The sequence below is a fragment of the Syngnathus scovelli genome, chromosome 4, assembly GCF_024217435.2.
Source record: "Syngnathus scovelli strain Florida chromosome 4, RoL_Ssco_1.2, whole genome shotgun sequence".
NCBI classification, from domain to species: domain Eukaryota; kingdom Metazoa; phylum Chordata; class Actinopteri; order Syngnathiformes; family Syngnathidae; genus Syngnathus; species Syngnathus scovelli.
In genome coordinates this window covers 13456777-13478671 of record NC_090850.1, presented here as the reverse complement: position 1 = coordinate 13478671, position 21895 = coordinate 13456777, and the positions used below count along the sequence as shown (strand labels likewise).

At 40.1% G+C, this 21895-nt stretch overlaps 2 protein-coding genes across 2 annotated transcripts; one reads left to right on the top strand and one right to left on the bottom strand.

Annotated features, from left to right (window-relative positions):
- Positions 1-203: 203 nt before the first annotated feature.
- Positions 204-14952, bottom strand: ipo7 (importin 7). The gene is made up of 25 exons (XM_049718964.1): positions 14726-14952; positions 12411-12492; positions 11490-11643; positions 10320-10478; positions 10095-10251; positions 9490-9579; positions 9300-9394; positions 9141-9225; positions 8920-9054; positions 8538-8637; positions 8377-8453; positions 8113-8229; positions 7150-7239; positions 6863-7028; positions 6598-6758; positions 6254-6382; positions 5295-5361; positions 5063-5188; positions 4837-4934; positions 4658-4753; positions 4330-4550; positions 3348-3556; positions 1549-1755; positions 1345-1461; positions 204-1260 (listed from the first exon to the last, which is right to left on the bottom strand). Exons 1-25 carry the CDS (start codon positions 14807-14809, stop codon positions 1163-1165), a joined length of 3120 nt encoding a protein of 1039 aa, XP_049574921.1. The 5' UTR covers positions 14810-14952; the 3' UTR covers positions 204-1162.
- Positions 14953-15983: 1031 nt separating this feature from the next.
- tmem41b (transmembrane protein 41B) lies at positions 15984-21318 on the top strand. Its single transcript, XM_049718965.2, has 7 exons — positions 15984-16230; positions 17020-17131; positions 17571-17699; positions 18003-18096; positions 18602-18706; positions 19065-19203; positions 19293-21318. Exons 1-7 carry the CDS (start codon positions 16134-16136, stop codon positions 19460-19462), a joined length of 846 nt encoding a protein of 281 aa, XP_049574922.1. The 5' UTR covers positions 15984-16133; the 3' UTR covers positions 19463-21318.
- The last annotated feature ends 577 nt before the right edge of the window (positions 21319-21895 follow it).

Below are 21895 nucleotides of genomic sequence, written 5' to 3'. Positions count from 1 at the left end.
GCTGGACACCATAGAATGGACATCTATCGATGAAAAACAGATGCAGTGGGATAATCAAAAGCGATCATTCTTTTATTTCAAGTAATAGTGAACATTTTTCTAAAGTCAAACTGATAGTGGCTATACGTGTGCCAATGAGTGTATACAAAAAAAAAAAAAAAAAAAAAAACAAGGTTGTGCAATGAAACACGCTTGGACACACATTCCCTTAGCTTTTTGTTTTTAATATGTTGTTATATAGATGGTTCATCCATACACCAACCAAAAGCTTGAGACCTTCACGATAAGTCCAATTGTACATGCTTCAGTAATGTAATCAATTGTACTTTTCAGTGCTCACAAACACTAGTCCTGTAACCATACTGTACACCAAGAACATTCTCCTCTTGCAGAAATATCTAAGGTTTCCGAGTTGCCTCCCCCCCGATCCGCTCTGTATGCAGACGAGTAGCTGTCGAGACAAACTTACAGCTGATTTCATTTTAAATAGTCTTCAATTTCTTAAAAAAAATGCAGTCTGATACAGAAGGCTAGGAGACCTGAACAATATGAAAGTGCTAGTCATTAATTTACAGAGATCAGGCATCACACATAGCTCTATGAAGTATCCAATATGCTACATATGAATACAGCTGTTGACACCTTAGAAATGACTGGTTGCTTTTTCAAGGCTACTTGAAAAATCAATAACCTTTAACTTGTTTATAAACATTGTAAATAAACCAGACCGGCTTATGCTGAAAACAACAGACCGCCACTACCAGAGGAATAATCTTATTATGGCCATGTGGCCAAGAGAGTGATAATGTAATATTTAGTCCCAGTCTCAATTTAAAGGTTAACCTTTCAATTTTGTTTTAGGGGGGGGGGGGAAGCCTGGAGAGTTGTCTTCTTGGCAACTCTCTTCACTGGACTCCAGAAGACAGTGTTGTTCAGAGCATTTCCTCTTGTATCGTGCTCAAGTTCTTGGTTTGTTTTCCCCAGCCATTGGTTGCATTTTGGTTGCTCTCGCGCATCTTCTCGTGCTATTTCCCCCATTTGATAAGATTGAAGAATGACTGAGAAGAACCAGTTCTGGAACCACTACTTAAGGGAACAACACAAGCTTTTTTTTCACTTCACTACAATCAGTCACAGAGTAATAAAAAGTAGAGAGGGTGACTCAATTCATTCCGGGAGTAGTGCCGCCAAAGTCAAAACTAGGTGGCACCACTGGCGCTGTGAACCTGTATCCACCATGTTTCTCGATCATCTTGGATTCTGCAAGTTGAGAATAGAAAGGTTGGTGACAACTCTGCGTATTGAGTGTCCCCTTAACCTCTTGAAATCTGACAGCGCACTCACCGTGTGCTGCCCGTCTCTGGTCTGCAAGTGTGCCAATGTCAAGAAGCTGTTTGCCTTGTTCTTCATCGAGTACTTGAGTTAGTGCCTGATACCACGCAGGATCACGCGTCTGGATACCTGCACAAGAGCGACGACCAATTGTGAGCCGTGCAACTATAGGGATTGAAAGTCATACGACTGTTTGGATTTGTGTGACCGTCTTACTCTGTAGTATGGCTTTAAAGATCTGATACTCGTCCACCAAGTTGTCTTCGTCGTCCACAGCTGTAGTGTAGCCCTCGAGTGCGGTCTCCTCCGCATCATCTTCCTCCCAGTCTTCGTCATCTCCGTCTTCACCCGCTTGCTTTGCAAGCATCTCCAGGTATTCCTGACTTTCCTCATCAATGTCATCCTCATCACTGCCCAACTCAGCTACAAACAGAGCAAAGGTGTAAACCATCAGTTCAAAACACCGCAAAGCTTCCTCGCAGAGGTACTGATACCAGTAGTTCGTGCAACTGAAATACGTATTAGATGGGTCCTTTACCTTTCGTATTTGAGCCAATTCTGTTCTCATATCTGGTACTATACTCGAAAAATTGATACCGGTAACTCAACTTTTGGTACTCACATTATTTAAGTAAGTACAAAATATTTTTATTTAACTTTTTTCAAAATATAAACATGAAGTTAAAACAGATGAGCCAAAGAGGATATCGTAAAATTATAAGTATATCATTTTACAAGTAGTAAAGTCTAAATACAAATCATTATAAAACATTTAGTGCGAAGCCAAGGTATTTGTCTAAAGAGCAAAGTTAAAACAGTGGTAGAAAGAACAAAGATAAATAATTATCTTAGCGTTTATGAGTGTCCCTTGTGCACTTTTTCTTTCAAAACGATGAGTTCAAGCACTATCACAAAACATTGGGATAAATTAAACATCTGAATGTACCCAACAGACTACGGGATTTGGAAATACACTTTCCTCATTACATATGAAATTATAAATAAAGTGATATTTTAATGACTGTAACGTGATTTGATTAGGAAGGAGAAAGACGGACTTCTCATTGCTGGGGCTGGGCAGTGTCAGGCGACGTGCCCGGTTCCTCGCACAGATGGTCCAGAAAGGTCTTCATGGTCGGAGGTGTCCTTTATTTTATCCATCGGAGCGGGGAACCTGGGTACATCGCCAGCCACTGCCTGGCACCAGCGGAAAGAAGTATCTCCCCACGCTCAAAGCAAGCTGCCATTGTTGCAGTATACCTTATATTGTGAATTTATTTGTGTGGCTTGGCAGTGGGCAGCAACATGCTTGGTCGATTCTTGTTATTTTTAGTGTGGGGGAGCCTGTGTGAGTGAGTGGTATAATTACACTCATGTGCGCGTAGTGCTGTGCTCAAGTGTGGCGTTGAAAATCACCAACTGGTCTATCGACTCACACGGTCACCGCTCAAAGATGTGCTTCCGAACTGAAACCCAGCACTGTTTGATTTCCTGTGAATCATGTCTGCCTCAAGATTGTGATTGATATAAATTCTAAAACGTAACTTTAATTACCTTCATGCATGTTCATTTAATAACTTTTCAAATTTGCATCATGTGATAAAATGAGACAACCTGTACAGTGTCAACTTAAAACAGGTTTTCACCAGTAAAATGGCATTCCAAAATGTCAATGTAACTGAAATGTTAATATTTCATGTACCTTCCGTTTAAGATCAAACAAAAAGAAAAAGTGCATGATGTTCTCTCTCAGCTTCAGCTATCTCGCCCATCCTGAAAATTTTAATACATACGCATGTTCCTTATATAAATTCACCTACTTTTAAATAGATTTCATATTGTTCACAAAATGTTTGTTTCTGACCAATATTCAGTAAAATAATACAGATTGTTATCAAAATAAGATGTAATGGCTTCACCAAGTCCTTAAGGGTAAGCATTTGGACCCTGGCTGCCTGAAAACAGTGGTATCGGTCCATCCCTAACAATAAGCCAATGAAAACGCTCACACGTACCATTATCATCGTCATCATCCCCGTCATCATCATCGTCGTCATCCTCATTCTCGTGCTCTGCTCGGCAGGCATATGCCCGCTTCAGGCCATTAAAGAGCAAAATGGCTGCTGGAAGGAGCTGACCGCCAACTTGGTTGATGACTTGGGGTCTGTGTTCCAGGTCAATGAGAGCACAAAGGCCCAGGATGCACATCTTCCTGTCATGGAGGCTGTTTGCAGAAACAGAAGAAAAGAAAAGATGATCTGGACATCACTAAGACAAATGTGTCTCACAGAACATCCTCCAAATGCTTATGACATACCCAACCAACCACGAGCACTAATTAGGTGACAGCTAACTGGATGCCAGTGAAGCATGTTTTTGCGATGTGGGAGGAAAACAGAAAACCTGGTCAAAGGCGAGCACTAGATCACATGCATAAAAAATCTTTCAACAGAGATTTGAACCCTTGAATGTTTTTTTTTTTTTTAAACAACGGGATTAAATGCGCCAGTCTGAACGAGTGGAGAATGATAATTATAGTGTGACACAGCAACATTTGAATCGAATGAACAGGACAAGCTAACACTATATTTGGAATGTTCAATACCAATTTTTTTTCCCCCTGACCGATACCAGTACACCGTTTAGTAGTCAGATACAGATACTATGCACCAATACCACTAGTACTTTCTGATACAGAACCCTCCTCCCAAAACATCATAAAAAAACAAAAACATTTATATCCCAATATAGCAGTTTCCTTAAAATTGCATGAAATTTAATTATTATTGATAATTTACAATTTCTCGTTGATCATAAACTGCCACAATAGGCCAGCCGATACTGTGCAATTAGGTTGGTATTGGCACTGATAGCCAGTAAACGGCATATTTGTATTCAATTTAATGGGATTGATTATATTCTTCCCTTGAAACATGCTACAATCCGTCAGCTATGCTAGATGTATTGAGTAATTCTTGATGTTGAAAGAAGGCCTACCCAAGGAAGCAGTCGACATCTTTGAGCCACTGGGTGATAAAGTGGTTTGTGATTGGCTCCGTATTATTGGGGAAGCGCAGATTCTCCAAAGTGTTGAGGAGCAAAGGAGGGCTATAGTAAAGGGCGGCAATGGCCACTTGCAAGCACATAGTCCTCAGCTCACTGGTCTTCACCTCCCGTGTCAAACGCTCCAGCGCAGCAGCAACAAACAAGGGTACAACCTGAAATTACACCAAAAGAAAATACTTAGGGATGGTATATGCATTGTGTTGATTCAACTTTGGGACAGTAAACCTCAAGCGCACTCTTGAAATGTACATAAACCGACCTGGTCAATGCCTCGACCTTTGCACTGCAGAATGATTACTTCCAGAAGCTTGGCCGCATGGCACTCGGGATCTTCGCCTGGATCACCTGTCAGGATCTTGTGGGGTTAAAAAAAAAAGTTAAAAGTTGTGTTCGTAACACAAATTGCTTCTTAAGATTAATTACTTTGCAGCAGTTCACCTTTTTGCACATGTCATACATGATTTCCAGGTATTTGGTGTCTGAGAGAAGGGTGTCTGTATCAACTGTTACATAGTTGTGGAGGAGAGGCATCATGTCTGGAATGGAAACAAGCCTTAGTCAGACAAAACTGGTTGCAATCGCTGTGATGTTGAAAACAGTAAACACCCAGTGTGAATGTGGTTTATTAGTGACCATTGCCAGGTGCATGTTGAAGGGTGACAACCTGTGAAATAGTCAAATCCATCCTGTTGGAAGACTTCATACACCAGTTGAAGGAGCTGCCACATTTGCGGTGACACCTGCTGGCAAGTCAGGCTGTGAGCCAATGACAGAATCTCCTCGTAAAACTCTGGAAAAAGTTCAACAATACCAAGCATGAAACATGCGAATAAGTGTCGAAGCAAGGAGAAGACAGAATGTGGCTGAACAGGAAGGACTGGCCATGCACGACTTACCCATTACATGTTGTTGCAGAACGGTGGCAATCACCTGCAGACAGATGCCTTCCAGTTGCTGTGTGATCTGCACAAGGTTAAAAGGCAGTTGAGAGTCAAATCAATATGCGAGAGGTCTTGAAAGTCACACTGACATTTTATTGTCACATAATAAGCTTGCATCAGACCGTACAGGGTTTTACTTTAATTTACTTTTCTGTAAATTCTGGCCATGCAACATTAAAAAGGGTCAAAGTCTTTAGTACATTAACCTAGGTTTCATTAAAAAAGATACAAAATAGAAATATATACAAAGCAATACATCTAAAAATTGTGTAGGCAATAAAACCATGTATCAGTAATTCAGAATCAATCAAATTTTGAGTTCTTATCAAGGGAACAAAATGTTACTGAATCCATTCACTGACGATGTTTTTGTTCCATTGGTAAATAGTACTGTTTCAGTATGTTTCACATTTGTTTTATCACAGTATGGGGAACATTACACTCATCTACACATCAGATATTTGAAGTCTGTGTGAGAACGTTTCAATCTCTGGGGTGGAACACCAAAGGATGGGAGCCGCCAGTTTAAACAAACATTCGTGCATTTACTGTATAGGAATATTTGTACTACTGCTTGTGCAAACACAGATGAACACTTGGGGAGTGAAGTCTTGATGAAACAGTCAAGTATTTTCTGGAGGTTAAGGCTTTGTAACATCTAACAGTATTTAGTCTTTGTGTGCGCATGAGCTTGCGCAGACACATTGGCAGTGGACCCCGGAACGCTTTGTAGCGACTGTCTGAATGAGTGATTCAGGACATTGTGAGAACACAGCGTGTTCCAACAGTTGGTGGGCGGCTTAAGTGTGTTTGGCAGAAAGGCGACAGCAAACCAGAGGAAGTGGTACCAAGATAAGTCTAGCGTGTGCTTGCGACAATGTGTAGGCAACCTGCTCAGAGGCTTTTCTGCTCACCTCTTTGTGGTCCTCCACCACACTCAACAAGGTGTCAATGGTGTTGAGGATGCCCATAGCTGTCACAGCCTTGTCATCTCCTCCCTCTTCATCAGGCCCAGTCTGAATTACCTGGTTGAATGTCATAGCCTGCCAGACAGCAAACAGAGATATTTGTGACTGTTTGTTCTAAGTACGGTTAAAGATATCAAATATTTTACCGTTCGCCAGTGAAGGTACTGTTGAGTATATTGAGGACATTACAATATACTTTTTTTGTTTTTAGTCAATTCAGAGTGCTGCCATATTCTAAACAACCTGAGAAACCATGTCTTATAGCTTAAAAAATAAAAGCATGTGCTTACCAGGTGCTGAGTCATCTCTACTGCAATAGGTGTGACCTCTTCGCTGTATTCACAGATCATCTTCTGTATGACGGTGGTGAGGTCGTCGTTTTCCGTCTCCCTGACAATATGCAGCAATGCCTGCATCACCGGCCGAATGAAAGGGGTAATATATTCTTTGGCTGGGGGAGGAAAAAGAAATACAGCAAATACAAAAAGATCAGAATAGAAATGACTCCTAAAGTGTATTCTGTACAAGACTCATAGAAGGAGCATCTTTGATTACCTTTGTCCTGGTTACTGATAAGAACCTGCAGGGCAATGGCAGCCTCCACCTTCACTGGCATCTCATTGTCATTGATTAGACAGAGGCGGGTCAGCTCCAGAGCATTTTGTAGGTTCTGGTCACTTTTGAACCTCACCTCACAGAAATATTGAATCACCCAGCAGGCCTATAGTAAGGTTTAGAAGGCAGGTATATATACCATGTTAAAAAAAAAAAAGGGACTTACACAAAATGTCATAGGAAGATAATATTGATTTAATTTAGAATTAATCACATCAATCACTTACTCTGGCTCTCATGTAGCCCAGTTCACTGCGAAACAGGGGAAAGACGTAACTCTGCAGCATGAACTCCATCTGGTCCTTATAAACCTTTTTCTGTGGAATGGGAGGTGGGAATCATACTGTCATGGAACGCAAAGTAAAATGCTTTAACAGAGGTTTCCTGCATGGTTAAGATGCGAAACTTCTGATTTTATTGGCAGTGCTTATCATAAAAATGAAACCCTAAATTGCATCGACAACAATTACATGCGGTTTCTGGAACATGAGGAATAAACCGGCTTACATTCCCGGCGAGTTGCACAACAGACGTACGGACTTAGGACATACGTGTATGCGTGTACACACTTTTTTTTCGGCGTGGGGGCAGAAAATAACAAAAATTCAGTGGAGAAATCAATGCATTCAAGTTAGTAGGCTCAAGGAAACGGCACATACAAGTACTTCCTGCTCAACAAAGACAAGTATTCCTTCCTGCGCAGAACACAAACCAATACCTCGTAACGCACTGACAACGCGATGGCCCATACATGCTCAAATATTTGGGTTAGAAAAGGGGTGACCTGGCAATCTCGTTCGAAAAATCAGAGTAATGGCATATTCAATTTTTTTTTGCAAGTGTTTATATTGCCTTTAAAACCCCAATACTACCAATATTCAGCTTTTAAAAGGGTTATTGGCTGAATGTAAACGCAGTCAGTGACCTTTATAGAAACAAATGGTTAAATGATAAGGATTCAGTTCAAAGGGGGAGTTGACAAAGTAAAATGATTATGAATGAAAACTTAAACTGTAAGATCCTTCTAGGTCAGTACAAGCCTTGAGAAATTATTAATTACCTAGCCACTCACATTTCCAGTTTGGAACCTTAATTTAAAATAGCGTGAAATTAGCTCCATCAGAGGGAGGATGTTTCCCCAAGATCTAGAGGCCATGTCGCTTTTAAAAGTGGGTTGGGATGCAAATTACCTTGAGCAGGATCTCAGCCAGAGAGCCTATCATGTGGAGGGCACCGTCTTTTTTCCTGGGATCAATGACAGGATCAGTAAGAATCTGGTAGCAGAAGCCCATTGTCTTTTGCAGCACCTTAACAGAGCAAGACAAATACTTGTATTAGTGCCAAAAGAGGGTTTAAATGGGTTTCATTTAGCCTTTCGGAGGATTTTACCAAGTACAGAACACTCACTGACAACTCAACTCAGGGAAAAAATAAATAAAGCCAGATAAACTGACCTCCTTTCGTTTATTGCAGGCTGTGAAAAGGAGCGTCTGAGCGGCTGTTGTAGGAGAAATAAAGTCCTCGAATACATCTGAAGTGGTGAAGCGAACAAATTACTCATCAGTGAGTCACTAAATTCTTCAAGGAACAACACTGCCTGGAGACCTTTGCTTACCAAACTTCATACGAATGTACTCATAGGGGTCATCTTTCCAGCGCTCCTCATCAGCGTCTGTATAACACATGAGGGGGAAAACCACGTCCTGAATGACACCCTGGAGGACAAAGACAGACAGAATGATGGTCGTGTAACAACAGAAAATACGCAAAAATCACTGTTTAGGGTCTTACATATTTCTTACTGTGCATTAAAAATATGGTTCAGCAGGGGGAGGCAAACTTGGTCACTCAAATAAATGACCAAAGCATCTACTTTATAATCAAAAGTGTCATCTATGAAATTCATACTTTCTTCCAACGCCAATTCAAAATTGTTAATCTGTTGGCTGAACATTTTTGCCTCAGGATCCTGACAGTAATTCACATTGATCGCGTACCTGAATGTGTGGTTTGAGGTTTTTCCACGTAAGAGCATGAGCTATCCCCTGGTTGACGTAGTTGAGCGTTTGCTGGAGTACTCGGGGAGCCACATATTGCTTTTCCTTGAACTGATATAAGACTTTCAGCAGCACCTAAAATTAAAACAAATGAACTTCAATATCATTTGCAGTCCAGTATTTAGCCCGTTGCAGAATAGATCACAGTGCCTGGTCCATACCTGCTGTGCTGCCACTGCATATTCCTTGAGGAAAAGATCAGCAAACTCTGTGTACTCTTTGGTTGTGTTGCCCGGGCTTCCGTATCTACAAATTAAATTACCTCTTAGTGTTTGAAAGTGACTACGATGATATGGTTAAAACTGTAATGAGGTCTGTACCTTTCAAATAGCCGAGTTAAGATGTGAAGGGCCCACTTCTTACACTTCCACCAAGGCAGCTCGGGACGCTCCTCTTCATCAACCTGCATCGTCTCCTAAATCAAAAATAGCCAAGCCGGTGCATAATGTGGAAATTCGAGGGAAGAGATCATTTGAGATTTTAATGCGACATCAATACTCAAGCGCTCACCGGGGGGACGTCTCTATCCACCACGGTCTTGAGAATCTCCATCCATTCTGTCAAGTTTTGTCTGTTGATGAGTTCCAGGGGGAGGTTATACTGTGACACAGAGGAGAGAAGTCACTAATAATCCTCACCCAGAGTTTTAACAACTTCAACACAGAACACACTCTTTAATTTGTGTGTATGGGTCTTGATATTCTGCCCAACATGCAATGTAAGAGTTTAGATTGTGTTATGTGAACAAAAACAAACAGAAAATATATACAGAAAATACAAAACAAGGACGCAATACAATACAGTCACCTTTAAGTACCGGTACACACTGTACCGACATATATTCAAACATTCAGTATACAAACACCGTGGACACTTCACACATTTATAGACAGACACAAATCAACTTTACACTTACCCCATAATATAAAATATCCATCATTTTCAACACATCCTATCGCCGTTATTTATTTCCTATTGCGATAATGGTGGCCCACACGATTCTTACCCATTTCAAAAATAACACCCTTGCTGAGCCTTGTGTTTGTAGTTACAATAGAATCTAAACTGAAGCTCTCAATCATTTTCAAATAGCCCTGGTGTAGAGATGTTATTACCTGAAACAGGGCATAGAGGATTTTGAAGATCTGTTTCTGTACGAGTACAGAGTCGGTGGAGTGGTCTGGGAGAAGTTGGATGAAACGGTCTTTCAACATGGGCATGAAGATGTGCATGGCAGCCACCAAAGGCTGACGTTCCTCAGGCTTCTTGTATCTGTATGACATGGACAATTCAGCCTCGAGTATGACAGTGGCTACCTGTCTGATGGTGCACCGACTTACTCGTAGTTTTTCACCAGCTGGTAAAGGCAAAGCAAGATGCCCAGCCATCCTGCCCTGTTGTCCGACTGAAGGTAAAAGCCAATTTTGTCGACAATGGTGGTCCACTTATTGGGATAGTCGTGCTTGATCATGTGGTGGATGCATGTTGTCAATTGGACCCTGTCAATAAAAAAATAAAAAATAAAGTTAAAGTCCCAATGATCGTCACACACACATCTGGGTGTGGTGAAATTTGTCCTCTGCATTTAACCCATCCCCGTGTGATTTTGATCCATCCCCTAGGGGAGAGGGGAGCAGTGAGCAGCAGCGGTGCCGCGCTCGCGAATCATTTGGTGATCTAACCCCCCAATTCCAACCCTTAATGCTGAGTGACGAGCAGGGAGGCAATGGGTCCCATTTTTATAGTCTTTGGTATGACCCGGCCGGGGTTTGCACCCACAACCTTCCAGTCTCAGGGCGGGCACTCTACCACTAGGCCACTGAGCTGGTTTAATGGATTGGGTTAATGCTGTGTAACAGAGTATTGGACAATTGAATCTTCAGACCAAATAGGAAATGACACAAAGAGTTCCTACTTGTGATGTTGGAGCATACAAATGCATCTAACCCTCCACAGACATGCAGTAGTCCGACTAAAAGATCTCCTAAATGTAGCAGTAAAAGGTACACCAGGGCTGCAGCTATCAAATAATAACAATGACCTAATTGACTAATATAATTAATTTTATAACGTGCATGAGGTACAAATAGTATTTTGGTCTTATAAATTGGCATGTTGGTTTGGAGATACCGCCACACACAATGGTGTAGAACTTCTCTTGTCAAAATAGCTTCATCTTTGGAAGATACCACCAAGTCATGGATGCCCTTCAACTGTGCACTTAGCTGCAAGTTGCGTCATTATCTACTATTGCTTACTCTTACAGTTTAATTTTTCAACTTGCAAACCAAAGTAAATAAAGAAAACCTTTGGCTGATTTTTTTTATTTGATTGTATTAGAGAGGATCTTTGATCCAACCCTGCATGAGAAACAATAGGCTCATCAATCATAGATACAAATGAGGAGGTGGGGGTTGTGCATGTTTCTCAGTGCAGCCCAGTGCCCATTGCTATGATCGGTGATTGGTATACAGTGTAAATACCAAGATAGCAGATGAGTGTGTAGTCACCTGATGCGCTCAGGTGAGTGGATTATAGCCTCCACTATGGTGTCCCGAATGAATTGTCTGTCTTCATCAGGGATCTTGTTGACAGTCGTCTCCGTGGAAGAGCCATCTCCACTACACCAGTGTTGAGTCACCATGTTCTTAAGGTAAATAACACCTATGTTGAAAGAGAATTAAAAAAAGAAAAAACATGTTAGACAACAGGACAATTGACAATGGTCAACTGTGTGCAAATCCCCAAGTTGGCTAGGCAATGAAAATTCTGCCTTTTAATACTGACAAAATGGAAAACTAAAAATTACAAAAAATAGTGATGGTGGTAATCTTGTCTCGACTTTATTTCAATACTGACAAATTCATCAATTTGGAAAATATATATTTTGCATAGTGATAATGGGGATTAAAAATGATCCAATTCGACAAGCTAATTTTGCATGACTCATTATCAAACACAACAGTCAGTATGAAACGAGTAGTATACACTTCCTTGTCCTGGTTACTCCTGTTGCCATGCCACTGCTGTATTGAGCGAAACAATCCTGCCCAAAATTGCTGTACATACCACAGAAATTCTTTGACAACCACCTTATTGGTAGTTGTATCAATTCATGACAGTTTCGAGCTATAATTTATACATAAATTGTAATGGGGAAAAACTACTTTAAAAGCTGAGCACAACTTGCGCTCCCAGATTTCATTTTGATTTCAGAGGTTCTACTGATCCATACTGAATTCAAGTGCCAGTAAAGAGCTTTTAAAATCTTCCCACGTTAAGTAGCAGAGCTTGACTAAGTGGTAATGGTAATGCTTCAACTTCTTATTCTTTTTCACTCACCTTTGTGATTTTGATTATGGATTTAATCCATTGTGTTACATTAAACACAGTTGAAAGAGAGGATACATATTATAACACCAGAGACTCACCTGCTTGCCTGACTGGCAAATCCAGCTGATCAGTCATGGTGATGCGCAGCAGTGTGGATAAGAAGTTCACCTGGGTGTGACCCTGTAAATTGGAAATAAATACATAACTCATCATTTGTACACAGAGAAAAAACAATCTTGTCCCTATCACCCATCTATTCATCCATCTTTTGTGCTCCTTATTCTTATTAGGATCGCAGGTGTGCTGGATCTTATTCCAGCTGGATTTTATTTCAGCAGACAAAATGCAGAGTATATACAGGACAAGACGGCCCAGCCTTGTTTATATGTAGCCTGAGATTGGCTGCCATTTAAAAAAAAAAACAACTCCCTGATTAATTGAATTTCTGTCAGTGACATGATAAAACAGCTCACATTGATTTGTGAATATAATTTATCTAAATGCATTCCTTCTGCTACAATCACGCTCCAACATGATCAAACTCATGTTCTACATTCCAACATATCGCACTACTCGTTCAATCACTACTTGGCCATCTTCCTTAACAACAACAACAAAAAAAAGCCCATGACTAAGCAGAGGTCTGTATTTAGAAACTGTGCACTTGAGCAGGACTCTATCCTCCCCCAGACGTGCTTTTGCTAGCTGCACAACTTGATGACAAGCATAGAATTTCTAATGACAAATTCGGACCTGCCGCCAGCCGCATTATGGAAAATAAAAATCACAGCTATAGCGAATCACAACTAGGAACAAAATGGGTAGTTTAATTATCAGGGAATAAGACCACTCATATTTGATTACAAAAATTTGATGAGGACATCCGACAGTTCAAGTAAGATTGTATTACCCTGACGTCAGCAAAACAGCTTAGAGTTACATGATGTACCGGTATTACAAAGTATTGTGAAATCTCACCATCAACAATGATGCGATGCCATGTGTTTTTTACTACCTGTATTTTTAAGAGACCACACTGAACGTGATGTGTGCAGTTTTGTCATTCCGGCTGAACTTTACAGTAAAGATGACGTACGTGTAGAAAAAGAAATTCTGTCATTATCGCGTGACATGAAATTAAACTGACAAACTTTACACAGGACTTAAAACAATTAACTCAACACACCTTTGAGCTTTCCAGCACATGGCTTTAACTCAACTCATCCACAACTGCATTAACTGCCTAGACAATCAATATTTTCCTGTTTTCACACGTCTACATTTGTGTGAGAAAAATCTTTAATCTGTGAAGCAATTTTCTATGCTAATCAAATAGTTTTCTATAATGAAAAACTAATCACAATCTGGACACTCCTTGATTTCCAAACTGAATGAAAGATTCCATTGATTTTACTTTTGTTTTAGGTTTTTGATGCGTTTTGGTAGTGAAATCAGAATTTGGTCATCAAAGTAGCAACTATAACGTGTACGTTTCGAGACAGTCTGTCTTCTATGAAGTACTTTATACGGGTATTTAAAAATGGGAATTTTAATATCGTGGCAAAAGTGTACATTATTCACTTTCGTTACGCAACTCCAAAAAGTCAACAAGTCACCATATGGGACTAACCAAGTAAACGACGTTAGTTTATAAGCCAAAACCTGCGCCAGTGTGGGTAGCAAACATACGATTTAAAACGACAGAGGAGCCAACATAGCCGCCGCACGAACCAAAGACGGCGTCGGTCAACTTCGGTCAAACTCGCGTATTCAAACACGTACCAAGAGATTCACAGGAAATTCTTATATTAACATGTCATCGTGCGGAAGGAATAGCGAAAATTATGGTGGTATATAGTGAAGACAAACTATTTCGACGTTGAATCGACATGTCATTGCTTCTAGGTTTGTCGGTGACACGTGAGCAGCAGCAGCAGCAGCAGCAGCTAAGGGACCCCTTGCTAATTTAGCTCATCGTTAGCCGAAAAGCTCCCGTTTGTCTTCAATGCGTTAAATGGTGACTATGCCCCACGTCTTTTAAGATTCTATACATACGGTTTACTTATCACTAAACGTTTACGTGTTTAGATAACGTGTCTCCATTTGAGAGCGGTGGGGTTGGTTACACACAACGAGGTAGCTAGCTTAGCAATATTAGCCACACAGCTGGCTCATGATTACGCTGGTGATGAACGAAGAACGCAAAACAATACAATTTGGAACGAAAGTTACCCGCCATTACGTGGTGTGGTGTTACAAAAAAGTGAAATGTCTAAATGTAACAGTGGGACGATCACGGTGACAAACGGTGATATTGCTTGCGCGATCGAACGATCTTGATGTTGTGAGCCGAGGCCCGATGTGAGACCGCGCCATCATCAGCCACGAAAAAGCCCAAGTTGTAAACCTTTACCTCGCTGAGTTGTCTCTCCGCCGCTTCTCGCAGATTGGGGTCCATGGTGCCCCGCAGGGCCTCGACCAAAACCTCAGGATCCATCGCTGGGGAGGGGGGAAGAAAGAAAATCTTGCTTGCTTGGTTAGGATTTAGGCTGTTTTAGATGTCTTATCAGCTCCCAAGCACTGCGCACATGGACGCACAGCTCTCCGGTTACCCGGCGCGAAAGGAAGCAGCGAAAGAAGTACCCGGATAGAACAGCGCCAAATGTGTGCAACCAATTTCCGGCTGCCCCCGCAGGCCTCTGGGACTTGTAGTTTTTGGTCAAATTTCAATAAATTTGTCAATAACCCAAGTTTTACAGGTTTTCCCCACAAAATCAACCAACTATTGAATGAACTTACAGTTACGTTTTGGCAAGCTGAAAACATCTTTTTTTTCCCCGTATATGTGTATCAGTAGCCCATGATCCTGCAAATGTAGTTTTCTACCGGATAACTAACTGCTTGTCACGGTGAGTAGACTGCTGTTGGAAAATGGGCGATGGCACAAAAAAGGATGACAAATGACAAATTTCAAAGTAAGTGATGTAATATCCTTATGATGCCATTGTAAATTGTCTTGTGAAAACATTAGATGACACTTTGAAGCAAAGAACAGCGGGTAAATCAGAGGCTGGATTGGCTCTAGTCGTAGGGCTTCATATCGTATTATGTAGCGCTAACTCTCGGGAAATATGAAATAATAAAAAAAAAAATCACACATTATTTCAGTTCTTTACCCGTACTTTCCATTGTTATGACATTCAACTACTTACACGTCTCAATCGAATTAAATCATTACCATTCTGAATATTCAGGACATCACCTGTTATTATTGTCCACATTCGAAATGATTTTTCTCCCCCAAATTCACTTTCACAAAAAAAAATATCAATGTGAAATCCCCCAACAAAAATCAACAAAATTACCATTAAAACCGAATCATCTTACACAGTGCAAATCGTTTTTCAATATTTTATTTTTTAGAATATGCATTGGAATATTATTGGAGGTTTCTCCTTTTGCTTACTTCATTCATCTAGATAGGTTTTTGTTACAATACCAGTACAAAATATATATAGAGAAAGATGACTGGGTATAAATAACCCGGTTTTACCAGTACGCCAAATTGTCTTAGTAGTGAAGACAAAGCGTACTGGCACATCGACCTGAAACTGGATTGTGGATCATCTCAGTGCTCGTATGTCAATGGGTGCAATAACAATGTCCTACACCCGGAGGCGCTGTTGTCGATTGTATGCGTTACAGGGTAAACTCATCCGGTGAACGTGTCACCCACCGATAGTGTATCGCTATCTAGTCTTCTGCCGGCCGGCTCATACACAAATCGGCCCTCGAGGGACGGATTGGCGTTGTCTCAGAACATGGCCACCAAGCGGAAAGAAAGACGAGACACTGGCGGCTTGGATTTGTCACAGGGAGAAGTGAACGCTAATGCTACGGACCATGTAACATTGACAGGTAGGCTTGTAGTAGTAGTGGCTGATTTGACGTATTAAATCTAGGATTATAGGGTCAAATATTAATCCGCCCCGGATTTGTCGTTTTCCCAATTAACTCTGAAGTAAATGTTTTACTTTCGGCTTCGTTTGGCTTGTTGAATGCAGTTAACGATCATTTAATGCTCTGTTAGCTTAGCATCAGGGCAAAACCAGGACTGCTGTCATGGTGCAGTTGCCTGTCATTGTCACGTGACCATTAGCGTACCGGTGACGTGTTCATTGACGATCACAGCGAGAAAAACTTGGAATTTGAACGTCAAAGGCTTTAATGACACATTCATTGAACTGATTAGCTCAAGTCCCTTTGCATCTTGAGTTACGACTCGTGATCTAATTGAATACTGTCAGTTTCAACAAGTGTGAGAAGTAACCAAACACTGTACTATTACTAATATTTGCTGACTACCTAGACTTTTCTGGCGACGTTTTACTGTTTTATATATGGTTTCTTTCTACTCCTCTGTCAAACTAGTTTACTTATTTCAACATAGGGGAATCTCATTAATCTTTAAATATATTTTAAAATATGCAGAGAAGTAATTTGTTTTCCATTGTTTCCTTAAGAACAAGAAAATAAAACATGGACATGAGCTCGGCGTTTGACTTTGGATGTACGTCTGCTTTTGTTGATTAAAGATGATGTGAATCTGAAAATAATGTTTTCTCTTGCACATTGATATGGTCAACCACAAAATAAGCAAGTATATTAATTTCATTGACATAAACCGTTCTTATGCTTTCTTCACAGACAGCAATCATGCAAGCTCGACACGCATGTCTCTCTTGATTCTTCTTGCCATCTTCACCTGCTCAGCCTCACTTATGTACCTGGTTTATAGGAACTTCCCAGAGCTTACGGAGTAAGTACCTTTTGGTTACCATGGTAACCGAAGCAGTTACACATGCAGTTCTGTGACTTTGTAGTGATGCCTTTGTGTTTACTGTGGTAACACATTGACCAATAGATGTCGTTACATGTCCACACAATGTCTTGTGTAGTTTCCTCTTAAGCAAATGCTCTTTTTGTGAGAACTCTAGATAAAGTCATGTAATTATCGGCATTATAAATGGGATATTATCAAAGTGGTATGCATGCGCACTGATTATTTATTTATTTTTTTTAAATCCAGTGCAGTCTGCATGTTTGCCATTTGAGTTTTCAGATTTTTATCAAACAATACACTTGTAGTACATAGACAATTGCCGTGGTTGAATACGTGTTTCATACGAGTTCTGAAATGGAATCAATGATCCATTTAAAGGACCGGCAAAAATGCTAATTGTTCATTTTTCTTCCAGTGAGGAAATGGGGAAAATCAAGATACCTAAAGACATGGACGATGCCAAAGCTTTGGGAACCGTATTGTCCAAATACAAAGACACCTACTACAGCCAGGTGTTGGTGGCCTACTTTGCAACTTATGTATTGTATCCTCAGAAGGAGCAAAATTACACGATTGCAACAGTAATTATTTTATTACTTTGTTTTGCTACACTACATTATTTCATTATTCAGAAGAAAAACTCATCACAAAATTCCAGGGGTTTTGTGGATCTGATTAATTCAATTCAATCTGGAAGGTGATTTTCGCCGCAAGTGTTTTGACATAAGAGCGTGGTCATGGGATGAACAAAACTCGTATCTCAAAGCTCCACTGCATTTCATTTACTTTCCATGATGTTTAATGTGTTTTTTCCCCCCAAAATATATACCTTGACACCTTCCATTAGCCTTCAAACCTTCGCAATTCCTGGATCGATTTTCCTCAGCATCTTGTCTGGATATCTTTACCCTTTTCCCCTGGCTCTCTTCTTAGTCTGCTTGGTGAGTAATAAAAAAAAAACTGTATTCTTAGCATCACATTGGATTTATAGTTACCCATTCTCATTTAGGACCTGTATGGTTTGGTTTACTCGTTCCAACGGTCCTGTAGTATTAGAATGTATGACGAAATCTAGAAAATGTCTGGTTGGGTATATTGTGTGTAAATACAGTACAGACATTATAATCCTTTTGTGTGTGTGTGTGTGTGGGGGGGGGGGGGTACAAAAATCAAGGCACTGTGGCATTCATTTAAATTTATATTATTGGCAAAATTACAAACTGAAACATTGGGGTTGTTTGGGAAGATAATGTTATGTAAGGTAAAAACCAAACTTCAGAATTAAAGTTTTTGTGTTTTGTTATCGTGCATAGTGTTAATTTAAATGATAGAATGAAGCAGAATTCCTACAGAGAAATACAATTTTGTACAATATGTGATTTATTCCAGTTGCTTTGTCAAAAGTTGTGTATGATAGGTTACTCTGTCCTGTTTGTGTCGTGGCAGTGTTCTGGTTTGGGGGCTTCCTTTTGCTACATGCTCTCCTACTTGGTGGGCCGACCAATAGTGTACAGATATCTCACGGAAAAAGCCCAAAAGTGGTCACAGCAGGTAAGATGAATCGTGATTGAAAGGGTGGTGGCATGTGGGCTCCCGTCTTGTGGTTTTGGATCTGGCTATAGTGTAATGAGCATGGTCATGAAAAGAATTAAACTCCTGGGTCAAAGCACCGCTATGTTTTAAGTTTCTAGCACAACATATCTGCATTTAATAATTTAATATGTAAGAACTTTTTGTTTTTACATTTGCTCTTTTTGTTACAGATTTTTTATGTTTGTTGTGTTGGTGGTACTTGGATGTCAAAGAGTTTTTTGAAGTGGTACTTGGTGTAAAATGCTCTATCAAATTAAACTTAAAAAAGCAGTTGATGAGATGTCTCACATTCAACATTTTGTTTTTCCTCTGGCAGGTGGATAAACACAGAGACCATTTAATCAATTACATCATTTTCTTGAGGATAACTCCCTTTCTTCCCAACTGGTTCATCAACATCACCTCACCTGTCATTAATGTGCCCTTGGGGGTTTTCTTCATTGGAACCTTTTTGGGTGGGTCTTTTTAATTCTTTCTCTTTATGTCGTGCTGAAATAACATCTGGTATTGATTCTTTTTTTTTTTTCTTTTCATGAATTCACAGGTGTGGCGCCACCATCATTTGTAGCCATCAACGCAGGTACAACGCTGTACAAATTGACCACCGCCGGCGAGGCCGTGTCCTGGAATTCTCTGGCTATACTTGCCGTCCTCGCTGTGCTCTCCATCTTGCCTGTCTGCTTCCAGAAAAAGCTGCAGCAGAAACTAGAATAGAGCACAAAAGACCTCAGTATCTGATCCCCAACTGTGACAGCCCCCCCAATCCTTTCGCCTCAGGAACGTGCGCCTGTCCTTCTTGTTGCTCTGCATCCGTTGCAGCTACGTGAAGTCCTAGTGTGAGGTTCTCCCTCGCCGATAACATGACAAACATGGCTGCATTGCATGGGCTGCACAATGGTGGTTATTTTCCTTTAGTTGATCATGGCAAATCCTGCAGAGCCTTTTAAGGCACAACATGTCTCTGGTGTCAGTACGCTTAAGAAAGTTTTTGGAGAGCATAAGAAAAAATTCTGGTGCATATGAAAAAAAAAAAAAACTTTCCAGGACATACTAGAAATTTTAGGATGCACCTGGCAAAACCTTTGCTAGAAAACTGTCTGGCACATACTATGAAAAAGTTTCTGCCATGATCAATAACCCACCACGCACAAAAACATAAAAAAATGTGGTCCGTTGCTTTCTGGTGTGTACACAGTAACTTTCTAGTGCGCTTGTTGAACTTCTGATGCACACAAGGAAACTTTCTGGTGTGCACAATGAAATTTGTACTGCACTCATGAACCTTTGTCATGCTCACAAGATTTTTTTTCCAGGTGTGCAACAGATAGTAGCAGACCACAAATTCTCTAATGTGTACAAGAAACATACCTGCAACCCCCAAAATCCTTAAGGGGCTCTATAACATGTAGGAGAAAGTGTTTTTTTAAAGAGTGATTTTAAGGCACTTCTTATAGGATGTGGGGACTGGATTATAATCAATTTATATATTTATTTGGGGTGGGTATTGCAATTATATGTAATTGGCCTCCTTAATTTGGGGTAGTGTTTCTGCTTGCTAAAAATAACAATTTAAGAGCAAAATCCACCACTGGAATTCCCCACCTCCAGTAAATGACATCAACATCCTATTTGTAGCACCTCAACGTTCACTTCCTTTCATGTCTTAGTGGTTTTTTCCCCACTTTTTTATTTCTGTGTTTAAGGAAGCAATAACTGCTGCACTGTCACCGCTGCGTTGAAAGTGATTTTCAGTTTTATGTGTCATAGTAAGTGCTTGCTTTATGGAATGTATGGTGCAGCGGAGGGAATTTAAAAACAAAACGAAAAAAATACAAAAAGAAACTTGACCGAGATGCACTGCGCAAGTGCATCTTGTTCATGAAATTCTACCTCTAAATGCGCCTAGATTCATGGACATGTACTACTTTTTTTTTTAATTATTATTATTATTTTAACAGACTGCGGAAGCATTTCTTGCTTGCTTAATTCCAATCTGGAGGATTGAATGTCAAATCGCTACAATGCTCCTGTACAGTGCCAATTGATTAAAGTTTGCATTCTCCTTGGTATAAAACGACTGATTAGTGTAGTATTTTGGGTGGCCGAGAATTTTCTCCATCTCAAGGCTGACAAAACTGTTCACTGTTAGTATTTTTGTTCAATTTTTTTTGCTCCTAAGAGCATTGATGAAGTAAACATGCAGACGACCCATTTTTATGTGAAATAATTTGTTGACCCTTTTTCAAGATTTTTTATTTATACCATTGTCACAAGTTGCTTGATCGCTTTTGTCAAATGAGATGTCTTAATACAACAGATTTCTACTAACTAATACTAGCTACTGTAAGAGCGTCCCAAAACGGAATTTGAATGTTTACACAAAAACGCAAGTTGTTAAACTATTGTGTTTAAATGTAAAGTATGAACATTTATCATCCGTGTTCCTCATCTGAGTTTTGGGATGTTTTGTTTCTCACTGGCTTAAGAAGAAAGCTCTATTTTACAGGGTAATTCAATTGGTGAATGAAATGTCTTAAAATAAATTCTGCCTCAATATGGCAACACCTGTATCTGTTTCTGGTATTTTATGTTATCTAAAGTCTATAGTAAGATTAAATGAAGCCTTTGTATATATGTATTTTTCCCGTTAGTTTTTTTAAATTGATTTTTGCCACTAGGTGGCCACACTACAACAGTAATCAGTGATCTGAACTGCAGTCCAACCAAATGAATCTGTTCCAGCTGCATAAAACACAAAATTTTATGTAACGTGTTTTTAATGAAAAAAAAAAACTGTTTAAATATCTTTCTCCGTTAACACAAGAGTTAAAATTTCCTTTCTGACGTGATTTAGCATTAAGCATTACGTACTTTTTATCTTCCAAAATGCTGCTTTTGAAGTTTGTCATCTGGTGGTCACTTCTGCAACATTGAGGAAATCACAATGTCCCATCAACTTTAATGACCCGGCATGCTATTCGTGTGGTCCTTGGGGGCGACCTGGTGCGTACAGACACCATGTCGGTGACCCCTGCTACAAACCATGTACAATCAAACATTGAAATTGAATTCATTCTTCTGCCAAGTTTTTGTCAAAATCCTCTGGAAAAGATGTATAGTACTAGGCCACATTTTGTTGAAATTAAT

What these genes read in the sequence shown, in the direction of transcription:
- ipo7 (XM_049718964.1), bottom strand. Translation starts at nt 14,809, where the DNA reads ATGGATCCTGAGGTTTTGGTCGAGGCCCTGCGGGGCACCATGGACCCC. An exon ending in TGGATTTGACTATTTCACAG is followed by an intron (nt 4,935 to 5,062) that starts GTTGTCACCCTT and finishes TTTCCATTCCAG; the next exon opens with ACATGATGCCTCTCCTCCAC. An exon ending in GATGTCGACTGCTTCCTTGG is followed by an intron (nt 3,557 to 4,329) that starts GTAGGCCTTCTT and finishes TTCTGCAAACAG; the next exon opens with CCTCCATGACAGGAAGATGT.
- tmem41b (XM_049718965.2), top strand. Translation starts at nt 16,134, where the DNA reads ATGGCCACCAAGCGGAAAGAAAGACGAGACACTGGCGGCTTGGATTTG. An exon ending in AACTTCCCAGAGCTTACGGA is followed by an intron (nt 17,132 to 17,570) that starts GTAAGTACCTTT and finishes TTTTTCTTCCAG; the next exon opens with TGAGGAAATGGGGAAAATCA. An exon ending in CTCTCTTCTTAGTCTGCTTG is followed by an intron (nt 18,097 to 18,601) that starts GTGAGTAATAAA and finishes GTGTCGTGGCAG; the next exon opens with TGTTCTGGTTTGGGGGCTTC.